The sequence below is a fragment of the Miniopterus schreibersii genome (assembly GCF_964146895.1).
Source record: "Miniopterus schreibersii genome assembly, chromosome: 1".
Classification (NCBI taxonomy): domain Eukaryota; kingdom Metazoa; phylum Chordata; class Mammalia; order Chiroptera; family Miniopteridae; genus Miniopterus; species Miniopterus schreibersii.
Genome location: NC_138101.1, coordinates 1,489,690 through 1,503,764, shown reverse-complemented (window position 1 = coordinate 1,503,764; position 14,075 = coordinate 1,489,690). Strand labels below are relative to the sequence as shown.

At 51.2% G+C, this 14,075-nt stretch overlaps 1 protein-coding gene across 4 annotated transcripts in view; it reads right to left on the bottom strand.

Annotated features, from left to right (window-relative positions):
- Nucleotides 1–14,075, bottom strand: part of HTT (huntingtin) — a 96,263-nt gene that overhangs the window by 16,955 nt on the left and 65,233 nt on the right. For all 4 annotated transcript variants that reach the window (XM_081122771.1, XM_081122773.1, XM_081122772.1 and 1 more), the window contains 12 exons: nucleotides 12,944–13,085; nucleotides 11,584–11,763; nucleotides 11,288–11,464; nucleotides 10,912–10,988; nucleotides 9,618–9,756; nucleotides 8,564–8,686; nucleotides 6,577–6,790; nucleotides 5,638–5,783; nucleotides 3,709–3,886; nucleotides 2,642–2,740; nucleotides 1,601–1,788; nucleotides 1,105–1,231 (listed from right to left, as the gene is read on the bottom strand). In XM_081122771.1, the coding sequence (XP_080978897.1) occupies nucleotides 1,105–1,231; nucleotides 1,601–1,788; nucleotides 2,642–2,740; nucleotides 3,709–3,886; nucleotides 5,638–5,783; nucleotides 6,577–6,790; nucleotides 8,564–8,686; nucleotides 9,618–9,756; nucleotides 10,912–10,988; nucleotides 11,288–11,464; nucleotides 11,584–11,763; nucleotides 12,944–13,085 (1,790 nt within the window). The remainder of the gene's footprint in view (nucleotides 1–1,104; nucleotides 1,232–1,600; nucleotides 1,789–2,641; nucleotides 2,741–3,708; nucleotides 3,887–5,637; nucleotides 5,784–6,576; nucleotides 6,791–8,563; nucleotides 8,687–9,617; nucleotides 9,757–10,911; nucleotides 10,989–11,287; nucleotides 11,465–11,583; nucleotides 11,764–12,943; nucleotides 13,086–14,075) is intronic.

Sequence of the window (14,075 nt, the reverse complement as noted above, 5' to 3'; positions counted from 1 at the left end):
TTCTCGGGGCTGGGGAAGTGGCTGCTCTGAGGGCTGCACCCCGTGTTCCATCTCATCACCTGCGCTGTGGCGACAAGTGACAGGATCTCTCTGCTAAACTAGGTGTAGGAAGAGAGACAGACAAGCTAAGATACGGGTTAGACATACACACTTGGATATAGGCAGACAGGTGTACGTGGGAATTTACATAGGGAGAAGGAGAGGAGGATTCCCACGGGAGAGAGAGTGGGCAAGAACAGCAGCAAATAGCGGGACAAGATCACAGCACTGCCCTGGGTCCAGGTCCCACTGACAACACAAACACAAGGACGGCTCAGGAAGGAGGAGCTGGCATCAGGCAGGGGATGCCCAGGGGCTGCATGGTAACAATCTCTAAGGAGAGGGGGAAAACCACTCCCGAGGCAGCTGGCCTCAGACCACTGCTCAGGTCTCATCTTGGACGGACGGGGTAAGGCATCGTCCGAGTGACTGAAGGGAAAGGCAGGCACCACAAGGTGTCTGCTGCCTGAACCTTCAGTCAAAGTGCGCACCAGGAGCTGAGACAGGGCACTGCTACCTGTGTACTGTGTGCAGGGCTGTCTCTGAGAATTTCTAAACATGCGGCAGTTCTATGGAGCAGGCAGGATGTTGTTTGGTGGATGACAGAGCTGGGGCCTTGGGGCTGAATGACCTGCCCACACTGGAGCCCAGCACTCTCATCTAAAGTCCACTTTCTCCGCACTTTGCCACAGGGCTCGTTACATCATCTGCTGTCCCACAGACGAGGCAGGCATCCGTGATCAGAAGGAAACACGCAGAGACAATCACCATCACTGCTTGGCAGGGTGCCTCACATGAAGACTGGACTCGGCTCCATATCACCAACAACAACGGTACCCACCCTGACTTCAAACAAGCCTGACACATGAGAACCTGGGATTAAACTCTCACACACAGGAACATGGATGGAAGTTCTCACTGACAGCTTTATATCCACTCAAAATGTGTTCCTGCGAGCAGGGCAGCCCTGATGCTTTCACAGGTGGGGTGGGCAGAGGGCACTGCCCGGGTGCCAGGCTTCCCCAAGGCTGCAGTTGCAGCAGTGCCCAGGAGGTGGCGGCCCACCTAGCGTGTTGATGCGGTAGATGAACTCCTTGAAGACCTCCTTCTCCTGAAGAAACTCCACAGGGATCTCGGGGAAGGACGTGCCGAAATCCCCTCCCGGCGTGGGTGACCACCCAAGTTTCCAGACCTGAGAGGATGAGGAGAGGGCTGCTGAGCACCAGCTCCCCCAGGCCCCCTCAGGTCCCCACACGTCCTGTTACCACCCCCCCGCAGTGTGCTGTCCCCCTCAGGCACGCGGGTCCATGGCCGGTGAAGGGAGGGCCCCTGGTGGAGGGGCTCATTCACAGGAGAGGTCTGTGCCGGCGAGTCCCACCCCACTTTAGAAGAGTCAGCATTCCTGCTGGCCCAGCTGTGTTGCAGCCCGAGGAAATCGACAAGTGTCGGGACGACATGCAGCACCCTGGCCACTGGTGAGAAGGCGACTCAGAGCTGGCCCATCCGGGTCAGCCGGAATCTCAGGCCAGGGGCCTGGCTCTGCAGGGAAATACCAACTCACCAGGGGGGGTACGCGCGTGTAGCTGTTGACGAGGGGCAGGCGGGCCAAGCTGACCACGATGTTCCTGAGCACTGGCGTGAGGAAGGCGGGGGTGCCACTGTTTCTTTTATGACCCAAGGCCAGCACGGTTGGCAAAGACTCCACCAACTCTGCTACCATCCTGCAGGCTGCGGCGATGTATTCGGGACCTAAACAGACACCGTGGTCAAGAGAGGATGGGCTATTTGGTCAAAACACACCCACCCTCCCAGTGTAGAAGGCACACTCCACAACCAGAAAGGTGGTGCCCCTGGGGAAGGGGGGATCCTGCCCCATCTCTGTGGGACGAACTGGAGCCTTGCATCCAGCCAGATTCTCCAGGGAAGGGTTGGAATGGCCCTGGGGACAAGAAGTCTTCCTCCCACCCTGCCTCGCCACCATGCTCAGAGTAAAGTGCCTGGATTAAGAGAAGATACAGCAGGTACTGAGGTACGTGCCCAAGTCTAGAGTAGGGTTGAGTGAATAGATGCAGGCTTTTGTTTCTGTAGGAAAAGTAGGAATTTTTATTTAAAAATCCACCAAAAGAGACGGCTGAAATATACACTCAGGTTACCTAACGTTCAGGTGGGTACCTCCACTAACTGCGAGTTCCTTAGTATTTCTATTTATTTGTTTGTTACTCAGCATACACTGGATGGTCCATGACAACAGTGAGAACACAGAGAAGGGAAACATACTCCCTGCCCCCAAAGGGCCAGAGTCTGAGGTGAGAGACATACGAAGCCATAAGTGCATAGAGAACGAAGTGCCAGGACAGAGGAGCGGGCGGAGCAGAGGGGGGGAGGGCCTCCCTGGGAGAGTGGTGCCCCTACTGAGTTTGGCAGTCGCAGGGAGCCCTGGGCCAGTGGAGGAGCAGGTGCAGGGCAATGTCCCCAAATTGTCCTTCAACGTTGGGATGAGCAACAGGACACAGTGAGGTTCGCCTCCCAGGGTCCGCATTTACCACCTTACATGTCTCTTGTATAAATGAATTTCAAGCCCCAAACCCAGGTCTTGACTTACTCTGCGTGTGTGAATCGATTCCGCCATCCTCTCTGGCAGCCTTCGGGGTGTCTGTTCTTCTTTCTGGACCGAGAAGCTGGTCCCCAGGCTGCACCACAACTAAAATCGTAACAGGATACACAGGAGAATCTCCAAACACTTTTACCATTCCTCTGTGTTCAAATTTCACATTTACGCAGCCTCGTGGTATTTCACAGTGACAGACTATGTCCAATGAGGTCTAGACATCCTAGAGTCGACTTTACACACCTTTAGACCATGCCAGACCCAGGCATCAAGGTCTTGGTCAACCTGAAATGCACAGGAGCTGGGCTCCTGGGTTCAGATTTCTAAGTCCTTCCAACTGCCTGCTGCCGCCAACCCACCCCGAAGGCTCTACTAGGCGGCCCATGATCCATCGCTGCTAAAAGAACACTGCAACCCCCAAGACGCCTGGCTTTGAAAAATTACTCCCTGGATCTTCATTTTCAAGTCGACTACAAATGCACAGATGAGAATAATTTAAACAGTGACACTTCAAAATACCACTCTATAATGTTCAATTTAAAAACACAAAACTTCAAAACACCCTCCAACATGTAAACTATAATGTCCAATTTATTAAAAACTTTGGCTAATGACCCCTGTTGAGGACACTGTCCCTTGAAAAGAATAACTCATTTCTACTTGGCAACATATTAGCATTACAATGCGGTATAGAAACAAGCACTTCGGCCGCAGCAGAAAACCAGTCGTCTTCTGAACGTAATCTTACTGATCCACAATTACTCAGGGTGAAGAGCACGAAACAGCCAACCAGGGCCAGAGATCAGAGGGACATATTTTTACAAAAGCTGGAACTCCAAAGTCTAAGCAAAATGACTGCAAAGGCAATTTCAAGTTGGGTCCTAGTGCAAACCTCACAGCCCTGAAGACTACGCCCATATCGTATCCACCTCGACCCCCCAACCCCTAACTCAGCACCTCGCAAACGGGTGACACAGAATACATGTCTGTGAGTAGATCTGTGGAGCTGAACACTGGTTCAAGTGACAGAGGACAGACACCCACTGAGGTCACCAACTCACTGGCTTCCAGGATGAAGCGGACGCAGTGGACGAGGGAGCAGGTGTGGGTCACCATCTCCGGGGAGGCCAGTGCACTCCAGAGGCCGGGTAGCTGCAGGGCCAGGCAGCAGCAGTCCAGGCCTGCCTGCAGGTCCAGACTCAGTGGGACCTGCTCATGGATCAGATGCCACGACAGCGCCTGAGGGCAAGATCTGCATTAGAGGCTCAGACCCGGTTTCCTTCCTAAACTTGCAGCCGGTGCTGCCAGGGAAGCAGACAACTCCTGGCTGTCAAGGAACCACCGGGGACTCCACTGAGAGGCCAAGTCCCAAACACCCCACCCTTCCAGACGGATGGGCCTGCATTCCCACTCCCTCTGTTCAATCCTGACCACCTGCTCCCCAGTGCCTGGCTCCCCTCTCTGCCAGGATGGCCACCCTGACCTGGCTGAACCCTTTCCTTTAGCTCCGTGGGCTCCTAGAAATCCATCCCTGGCCACCTTCAGGCCAGGCTCTTCCTCAGGGCCCAGAAAGCACTGGCCTTGCGTCTGTCGTGGTCAAGAAGGCTACATTTGAGGGCAGGGGTTCTGGAGACAGCCAGCTTTGGCTTCAATACCAGAGTGGCTATGTCCTAGCTGGGTGAACCTGAGCAAGTCACAGACAGAGGTACCCTGTTCTCCTCACCTGTAGAGTGGGCATGGCAGGGCCCATCCCGCAGGCTGCAGTGAGACCTGAGTAGGCGATATAGGAAGTACCTCCCCGGCACACAGTGGTCACTTTAGAGCAACCCTATGCTTGCCAGCCTTTCCACTACATGGAATCCAGAGGACGGGTCACAGCCATCCGACTCAGCCTGGCTTCCGGTAACGCTTATTTGGGCTTTGTGAACAACTGACTGCACAATGCCTCCCAGCACCTCCTTCTGCCGTAACATGGCAGATGCAGTTGCTGCTGGCTCGGCCCTGCCCCTGCTCAGGCTGCCAGCGCAGCTCTGCTCTCTGGCTACAAGGGTGCAGGTCAGACTGTCTTCCAAAGTTGTATGAAAGGCAATGTACTAACAACACGTACGCATTTGGGGGTAATTTTAAATGTTAACATGAACAGTGTTCAATACCCCATGGCTGAAGAGTCCAAGTTTACTGCTCAACTTAAAACAATAAATTTCTGCCCTGGCTGGTGTGGCTCAGTTGGCTGGAGTGTTGTCCAGTGTACCAAAGGGTTGAAGGTTTGGCTCCCAGTCGGGGGGAGTGCAGGAAGCAACTGACCAATGTTTCTCTCTCACATCAATGTTTCTCTCTCTCTCTCTCTCCCCCTCCCTCCCTCTCCTTCCCTCTCTGCCTAAGATCAGTAGAAACATATCCTCGGGTGAGAATTAAAAATAACAATACATTTCTCAGGTTATTTCTCAAGTATTGAAAATTAGGACCCACACTGCATTTGTAATGTTTCCTTTTCCCTGAAGAAAAAATTTAAATAGACGGCTTGTGCTAAAATCAAAGGCATCTTAAAATGAAGGAAGTAGGTTCCCATGTGAGCGCACGCTGACCCCACTATCCTGTGGAGACCCCAGGAGCCTGCACTCACCCTCAATCTCCCAGCTTCTCCTGACCCTCTTCTCCTGCCCAGCCCTCCTCCCTGATGCCCCTCTGCTATGACTGACGCCCTCTCCCCTAAGCCTGCTCCCTGGACAGATAGAGAACCAACCACAGGTGTATGTAGGGGGAATGGGTGCAGGTGGAGTCCAGGTCCCAGACCTGGACTTGGCACTTCAGAGCCTCCCTTCCTCAGCTCTGGGTCGCCAATGTCACAAGGCAACTGTGTAATCAGTGTGTGAGCACTCTGGAGGGTGAGGGATGGACACAGTAGTGAACAAGCAGGCATGGTTGGAATGAGGCGACAAGTACACCTGACTGTGCCTTCCCTTGCACCGAGTTCCCAAGCTGTCCCTTACCTCCATGGTCATGACCACAAACTTCACAGTGTCCCTCTCCTTCTCTGGAGGAAGGTGCAGGTGGTCGGGCAGTTTGGGGAACACCAGCAGGTACTGGGCCAGGGCGCGGGCCAGCGTGGTCAGGGAGCGATACAATACGACATCCCCTGAAACAGAAGGTCTTCCTGGGTGGACGGAACTCTAGCAGAGGCTTATGACCTCTGAAAGGCAGGCAGGCAGTTTTCTGAGGCCCAGTTCCTCAGCAGCACATCTGCATGCCCTCCAGCCTGTGTGCACTCGGGGCTGTGTTCCCAGGCTCTGTCCTTGCTACCTCCAGGGCTCAGAGCCTGGGCTGGGCCAATAAAGAGCAAAGTGGACCACACACCAAGCCACATGAGGAGCTGGGAACCCCAGTGCCATGTCTGTTATTTCTGTAAATGCTTTCAATTTATTAGAACAACAGCATTTGCTGTATGTTTACTTGGTGCAAAACATGGTACTGGCCCTGTGGCACTTTTAGAAATAAGAGACATTTTTAGCCCACATTTGGCCGGTGTGGTTCAGATGGGTGGGCATCATCCAACGCACCAAAAGGTTGCTGGTTCGATTCCCGGTCAGGGCAAATGCCCAGGTTGCAGGCTTGATTCCCAGTAGGGGGCGTGCTGGAGACAGCCGATCTATGACTCTCACCATTGATGTTTCTCTCTTTCTCCCTCTCCCTTCCTCTCTCCCTAAAAACCCTACTATATGGTGATGGGAAAAGATCTGACTTTGGGTGGTGAGCACACAGTAAAATATACAGATCTTATAACATAGAAACCCACACCTGAAACCTGTATGATCATATGGACCAATGTTGCCCCAATAAATAAATAAAAATTTAAAAAAAAAGGCCTTTAAAAGTACTCAATTAAAAAAATCTTACAGTAAGTAAATAAGAGATATTTTTACTTTAATTACCAAACAGATCATTCAATTGGCTCCAGTAGGCGGTGGGCTCCGCAGGCAGGGAGGGCTGGAAAACCTGATGGACGGCAGGGAGCTGCTGAACCACACTGGTCATCCGGTCCAGAGTCGCCACTCGAGCTGCTTCAAAGAGGGGACTCTTCAGGCCTCCAGAAATTTCCCGCACGCCCAAGCCCAAGCATGGGGCTAACAGGCTGACGTTGAACTCCTGCAGCAAGTATTAAAGGTTCAACAATTATAGGCTTTCATCAGGCAGAAAAACAGCAGAAGAGAGGATAATGCAATGTGTCCGAGGCACACAGATAGCACAACATAAGAAACTGTAAGAATATTCTACTTCTGCTGTAAATAATTGAACCATGCTTAAACATGTTCACTGAAGTATGTTTCTGGTCTCTTTGGAGCGCTTTAGTTTTAAAGAAGTATCTTCATTTTATTATGCCTTCACATTTATTTGAAATAAAAAATTTAGTATGACAGTCCTGGCCAGTTTGGCTCAGTGGTTAGAGGGTCAGCCTCTAGACTGAAGGGTCCCAGGCTTGATTCCGACCAAGGGCATGTACCTCGGTTGCAGGCTCGGCCAAGATTAGGACGCGTGCGGGAGGCAACCAATTGATGTCTCTCACATCTCTCTCTCCCCCTTCCACTCTCTCTGAAAAAGCAATGGAAAAATATCCTCAGGTGAGGATTTAAAAAAAAAATTTAGTATGACAAAACTTTAACTGATAAAAATATGAATCCAACTGACGTGCCATCCAAGAAATCAGTGAAACACATGAACATCCCAAAGTCTGAAAAAGGCAGGTTATGTTCAAAAACAGCTGAAATAAATCAAAGTACCATAAAAATAACACAATTTGGGTTGGAAACATAGCATTTCATATGGCATTGCAATTTGTATTATTTTGCCAACTTTTTAAAACCATGTAAAGATTTTTTGGCCAATTTTCAGGTAGAATGTCAATCTTTAGTTAACAGTCAGAAAATCATATGTCATCATCAGTGACCCAAACTGAATCTGTCTTTTACAGCCAGAACCTTTAAAAGCTGGGCTGGGCTAATTTGGAAAATTCAATAAATTGGTCATTAAACAAATAGAACATTCAGCAAGTCAGCTTTCACAGAATGGATCTTAAAATTACTTTAGCAAACTGATTTGGGGCCAATTCTCCTGTTTTTATTTTTCAATGTAGCTCTTATTTTGAAACTGATGGAGAATTAGACTTGGGGACACTCTTCGTCCACCCCTGGCCCAGGCCTGTTCCCCACCCAGACCCCTGCAGTTTTATTCCCACTTGGCACATCTCAAGGTAGCACTAAAACAGCTGAAGTTTAGCTCACTGCTCACCCAGGAGGTCTGAGGAGGAGCCCATTAAGGCGGTGTCGGGAGACACAGAAAGGGGGCCCACTCCTCATAGGACCTGCCCAAGAGCAGAGTACAGGGACACGGAAGCTTTGCAAGGGTGTCCTGGGCCAGCTGTGCATGGCAAGTCTGCATGGCATCAGGAGCGGGGATGGGACCTTGTGACATCTAGTGAGGAAGTGGGGGACCTCACTACATCTAGTAGGGGTGGAGGGGGCTTGCTGCATATGGGGGTGGGCCTCACTGCACATGGGGTGGGCTTCCTAAAGATCAGTCTCCAGAGCACCGTGAGAGTATTAAGTTATACTGAGTGACACCAGTGACACCATTCAGTCCCTCTCCTCACGCCCACGAGAGCAAGCAGGTGCGGCAGGCCGTACTTTATGGGAACATATTTCCCTTACAGGTATGAGAAGTTGAATCAAACACCAATGGCCCTTTCTGGATGCTAACGTGACTGAAATACTGTCCTGTCCTGACTGGACTCAAGTCCCTGCCATTGAGAAGACGGGAGAGGCAGGCATCCTTGTGGCTGCACAGTGACAATGACAGGGGAAGCTGTGCCTTCTCAGCAACAGCAAAGGCAGGGATTCCCAGTGGTCACGGCTCCCACCGTACCGGGTTCATCATGAAAGCAGTCATGTCACCGGGAGGGATCCGATTCACCAGCTCCGCCCCCTCCAGCAGCGCAGAGTCGGACCTCGTCCAGCACTGAGACTGGACCAGGCGCACGTACCAGTCCTGGGAAGGAAAGAGAGCTTGGTAACGGCCTGCAGTGGGCAGGATTTTCGGGGCCTCAGCTCTACAGGAAATGTGCTGTCTTCACCTGCCCCAGACCAGAGGGCCAGGGGCCTCCCAGGCTATGAACACAGTTCCACAGAAGTGGCCTGTGGCTGGCCATGTGGGCTGCTCCCCACCACGGGGCGGACTCCGAAGGCTATGTCTGAACTTGCTTTACTACCTAACCCCTGCTCCTTCTCCGCTTCACCTGGTGAGGCCACCTGTCCTTCAGACTTGGCGACAGTCTGAGGCAGCAGGCACCATGCCCGCACCCCCCCAGTCTGGCATGGCACCCATCACCTGCTGCTGCGCAGTAGCCTCACCCCTCCCCCCCCCAGGGCCAGCACAGCAGAAATGCTTAACAGACTGAACCTGAGAGCAGAGACCTGGGCTTCTGCTGTACTGGGCTGGGCTGCTGGTTTTTTAAATCCAATTCATGTTTAAACTGAACCCCCCTAGGAAGTAGAGTAGGAAGGCTCTCCGAGTGGTCCCTAGGTCTGAGGTTTGAGTGCAGAAGGTCATGATAACGTACCAGGGTCCTGGCAGGGAGGAGCTTCACATGCAGGAGGCCAGCCGGTGTGAGAAGAGGGAGACAGGCCAAGTGGCCCTGTGTGTGGGCTGCAGTCAACCAACTCCTCCCCCTCCCATCAACACCCCGGATGCTAACCGCAAGTGTCCCAATTCAGCATCTCCTTTCTCACCCCACACCCCTGCTAAAACTTGGGCTAGACCTCAGGCATCATGTCCACAATGGGACCCTGGGCAGAAGAGAGCAGGTGGGAGCCCTCTGGAGCTGTGCCTCGTGCCATGATGTCCCCCTACCTGAATCACTGCTGCACACTCAGTGCCAGACTGGGCCCACGTGCCACATACAGACACACTGGACACTTACCTTGTCTGGACTCACTGTCTCAATTGCCAGGGGCCCATCCCCATCCAGCGGGTGGGACGTGACAGGAGGAGAGGGGCCACGCGACCCTGGTGCGGTGGAGAGACGAAGCCTGTCCAGCAGGGAGTAGAGCCTCTGGTGTCTGGAATCCAACCACACGTGGGTTAAAGCCCAGCCTCACAGGAGGAAACAACAGTGTTTCTTAAACTGACATACAACATGACAGACGCTTCCTTCAGAGCTACTTCTGATCAACACCCCAATAAGTTTACTTTTAATAAGCACAGTTTATGCCCCATAAATGTTTTTCAGAACTTTCATTCATACTCACACTGCAATAGGCAACACAAGAAATAACCCCAGTAAGAATGTTCTTTATAAATGCAACACAGACCCTTTGCTCTAAGATCCGTGTGCACAAAGTGCCCAACAGACATAGTTTATACCCATTATGTTCATTCAACAGAAGGACCACCTCATCGGATGCAAGATATTCACACTCTTCCTCAGCCAGGCTGAGCAGTAACTCTAGGGTCAGACAATAGGAATAGCTTGACCTCCTGTCATCTGCTATGAGAGTGACGTGAGAAGTTCAACATAGCTCAGCACTGAGTCCCGAGAGGGAATCCCAAGCTGGGCCCCACGCACCAGCCCTGCCCTCCTGCAGTCACGCCCTCCCCAATTAGACACCTTCAACCAGTTGCTCTAAGGAATCACAGCGAATGATTATATTCTCTCCTCTCACATGTTCCATGGCCCCCCTTGGGAGGAAATAAGGTAAAAGCTTCTCTTCATTTTCTTCACAGTCATGGAAACACACTCATATACAGATGTCATGATTTCTGATAAGACTCTAAAGACTTTGCAAACAAATTAGGTGATAAATAGCTATAAAGCAATAAAGTTTAACAAGATGCAGGCCCAGAATTGGGCAAGGTCTCTTGGAGTTGGCCACTCTCGCTTAGCAGTTAGACTACACGCTTTGATCTTGCTAAGATAAAGCTGGTAACCCATGTTCCCACTAGTCACAGCACACAGAGGCACTGCGAGTACATACCACCTCAAAAAGCAACGGGTGCGCAGGCACACCTCCCTCCGTGCAGCAGGGGATTCTGCCAGCTGTTCCTGACCTTTTATACGTGAGCCCAGTGTGTTTAAGGCAATGAGGCTCTGTACTAAGGCCCTGGGGCCCTCTGCAGCAAACCCATCCAGGAAGCACATCCACCTCCTGTCCTGTGAGTTTATCCCCTTACAAATCTTTATATCCAAAGCAGGGAGCACCTGGCTCCGGCATTACCTGTGAGCAAGCCCGCTGCTCTGCAGGTGCTCCTGGATTCTGTTCAGTTCTTCCACTGGCAGCTGGGCCATGCTGCTCTAAAGTAGACAGGCACAAGTCAGAGGTTTGCCACACACGACCGATCGACAACAGTGCTCATCGTGTGCGTCTACTGTAGCAAAGGCAGGATACACTGACGTGTGCATCTACCTAGAAAAGGCAGGCTAGAGGAAGGTACAAGAGCACCCATGTCAAACACACAGGACAATCACTCACACACACACGTGTTTCTCTCGGGGCTGTATGGGAAACGTGCCTGCAGAGGAAGCACAGCCGACTGTCTGGCTCGCCCTGCTAGGTTTCCACTAAGAACCAGCGTCCGTGTTTTGTTCAGTACCTGTAAATTTGCAGCCAAAAGCATTTCTACCCGGCGACAAGCAAGTGTGTCAACCATGCGAGCCAGCACGCGGAACGGAGTGCACAAGAGCTTGTCCACATACAGCGTCAACACGGCGCCCGACTGGCTGAGGTGGATCCCTTCCAAGCACTGAAGCGTTTTCTTCAGGGTGGTGGGCTGCATAGAGAGAGGGAAAGAGGGTTCTGCCAGTTGGAAGTCAACAGTTAAAAATTCCAACACTCTGTTTAGCAGGTACAGAAAACTGACTGACAACAGCTGGCACCAGGGAGACTTACAGCCGAGAGGTTTTCACAGCGAGACTGAATGGCTTGGATGAAAAGGCCACTGGCGGCGGAATTCCGGTGAACAGCACTAATGAAGTCCTGCACGGGAGGCTCGTGGGACAGACTGATTAGGTCTTGGATGTGGTTGACAATCAGCCACGTCAAGTGCTCAGAATCGTGTAGGTTCTGACACTGCGGAAAAAGATGATTGAAGACTCACTGTCAAGGAGACCGGAGAGGACAGACGTCAACACCCAGAAAAGGCCAGAGGAGCAAAGGGGAAGCAAATCCCAGACTACAGCCTCACTGAGAACAGCCAGTGTCTGCCCCAAGGAGCATAGGGGAGGAGCTCTCTCCCAGGCTTCAGTCTGGCCTGCTGAGGGTCTTCTCAATTACTCTTCCTTCAGTCTTGTAACAGGTCAGTGGAAAAAGAGAATTCCCTATAATTGTCACAGTTTTGACAATTCCTGAATTCAAAATACGAATGGATCCCACGTGCCAACTAGAAAGGGAGGCCACTTCACTTAAGGTTTATAAGGAAATAAGAAATACCCATTTTGGAATACATACGCATTATGTAATTATTTTTCAGAAGTGTAACAAGGTAGAAAAGCCATTTCAACATAGAAAAATTAATATTAATGAACTGCTACCACAACAGAATAACTATCCTGAGGCCTACTCCCTACTTCCTTTTCCGATTCAGATGTTTAACAACGACCTGCTGGGCAACAGCATCATGTATATGGTGTCACGTTCATACCAAGAAACGAGTGTTTTTAACATAGGTGCGGGAAAAGTACTAAACCCCAACCAAAACGTAACAAATTTAAGGAACTCTTCAGTAATACAATTAGAGGAAAATTTTTTTCTTTTGTTTACATATTTGGTTTTTGGAAATTTTCTATGTTAAATATGTGATGTTAGTTTTCTGGTCAAAAATTCAAGTTATTTTTTAAAAAAATGTCATCAAACAGGAATCTATGTTAAAATGTAGTGATGAACATCTAGCACCTTCTCCACAGACTAAAAAAAGCAGTTACTCAGAACCCCACTCCAGCCCACACTCATCCTGTTTCTATTGTTATCACCACACTGCTTCCCTCGGCAACAAGACTGCCCACGATCCGCCTGGCATGGAGCCACCTCCATGTGAGCTCCGCAAGGGTAGCTGGATGATCCCTTCCACAGACACACTCAAAAGCTCGTGACCAATGGCCACGCCTGGTTTCCACTTATGTCAGAGCAGAACTAAACTTTAGTTCTGGACTTCGGCTGGGACAGGGCGGCCCATCTGACCGGAGGCGGCCTGTCCAGAGCCTCCTGCCTGGCATCCTCCAGGCCCACCGCCCTCTCGTGCGCCCGCACTTACGACGTAATCGCAGAAGAGGATGAGGGCGCCTCGCCGGACGATTTCTCTGTTGCACATCCCGAGTTTGGACGCCAAGTCGGAGTCCTCCTCCTCTCCAGACATCTGGGGATTCAGCGACTTTGTGCTGGACAGACTGCGTCTTCTGGAAGGAGCACAGAGGCATGATAAGGTTTCAGGCGGCAGCAAGCTTGCTTTCAAAATACTGAAGGCAGTTCGGTTTAGTTCTGGTTCTGAAGTGGGACTTAAGGCCGCTGCGTGCGGTGTGCGTGTGCTGAGTGCTCTCAGCTGCCCACTCTGAGCAACAGCAGAGCACAGGTGGGAAACTGCAGCCACAGAGGACTTCACAGGCAGGTAGGAAAATGCCAACCGCACAGAATTCCACGGAGCTGCGCCCCCGCCAGCACACTTACTCCAGCTCACTGGCTGCTAGAGCCCCCTTTGGTCTGCATGAAGCCGTCAGTGGCCAGAAGACCTTTCGGCTCCTATTTTGATTCGATTGCCAATAAAACACTAACAACTCCAGACATGCCTGCAGCATATATGCTGTCATAGAAACCCTGCAAAACCAGCACCTCTGCAAAACCAGCTCTCCACCGTGAAGGCGACTGCTCACTTTCTCCTCCTCACTCGTCTTCTCAGAGATGGGGTTACACTCGGAGACTCAGCTCTACCCCAACACTTCACACTCGCAAACAGCCCCTCTGACTTCTGGGTCTGATCCAGACCATTCAAGTGTACCTTTTACGTGGAAGGTACTGGGAATTTTAAGGTAAACGAGACAGTCTCTGGCCTTAAAGAGCTTATAAATTATTATTTTTTAAAATATATCTTGCCCTGCCAGGCATGGCTCAGCAGTTGAGCATCGACCTAGGATCCAGGAGATCGCAGTTCGATTCCCAGTCTGGGCACATGCCCGGGTTGTAAGCTCAATCCCCAGCAGGGGGCGTGCAGGAGGCAGCCGATCAGTGACTCTCATCATTGATGTTTTCTCTCTCTCCCTCTCCCTTCTCTCTGAAATCAATAAATATATCTTTATTGAAATATCTTTATTGAAATACATTGATTTTAGAGAGGAGGGAGAGGGAGAGAGATAGAAACACCAATGATGAGTCATTGATCGGCTGCCTCCTGC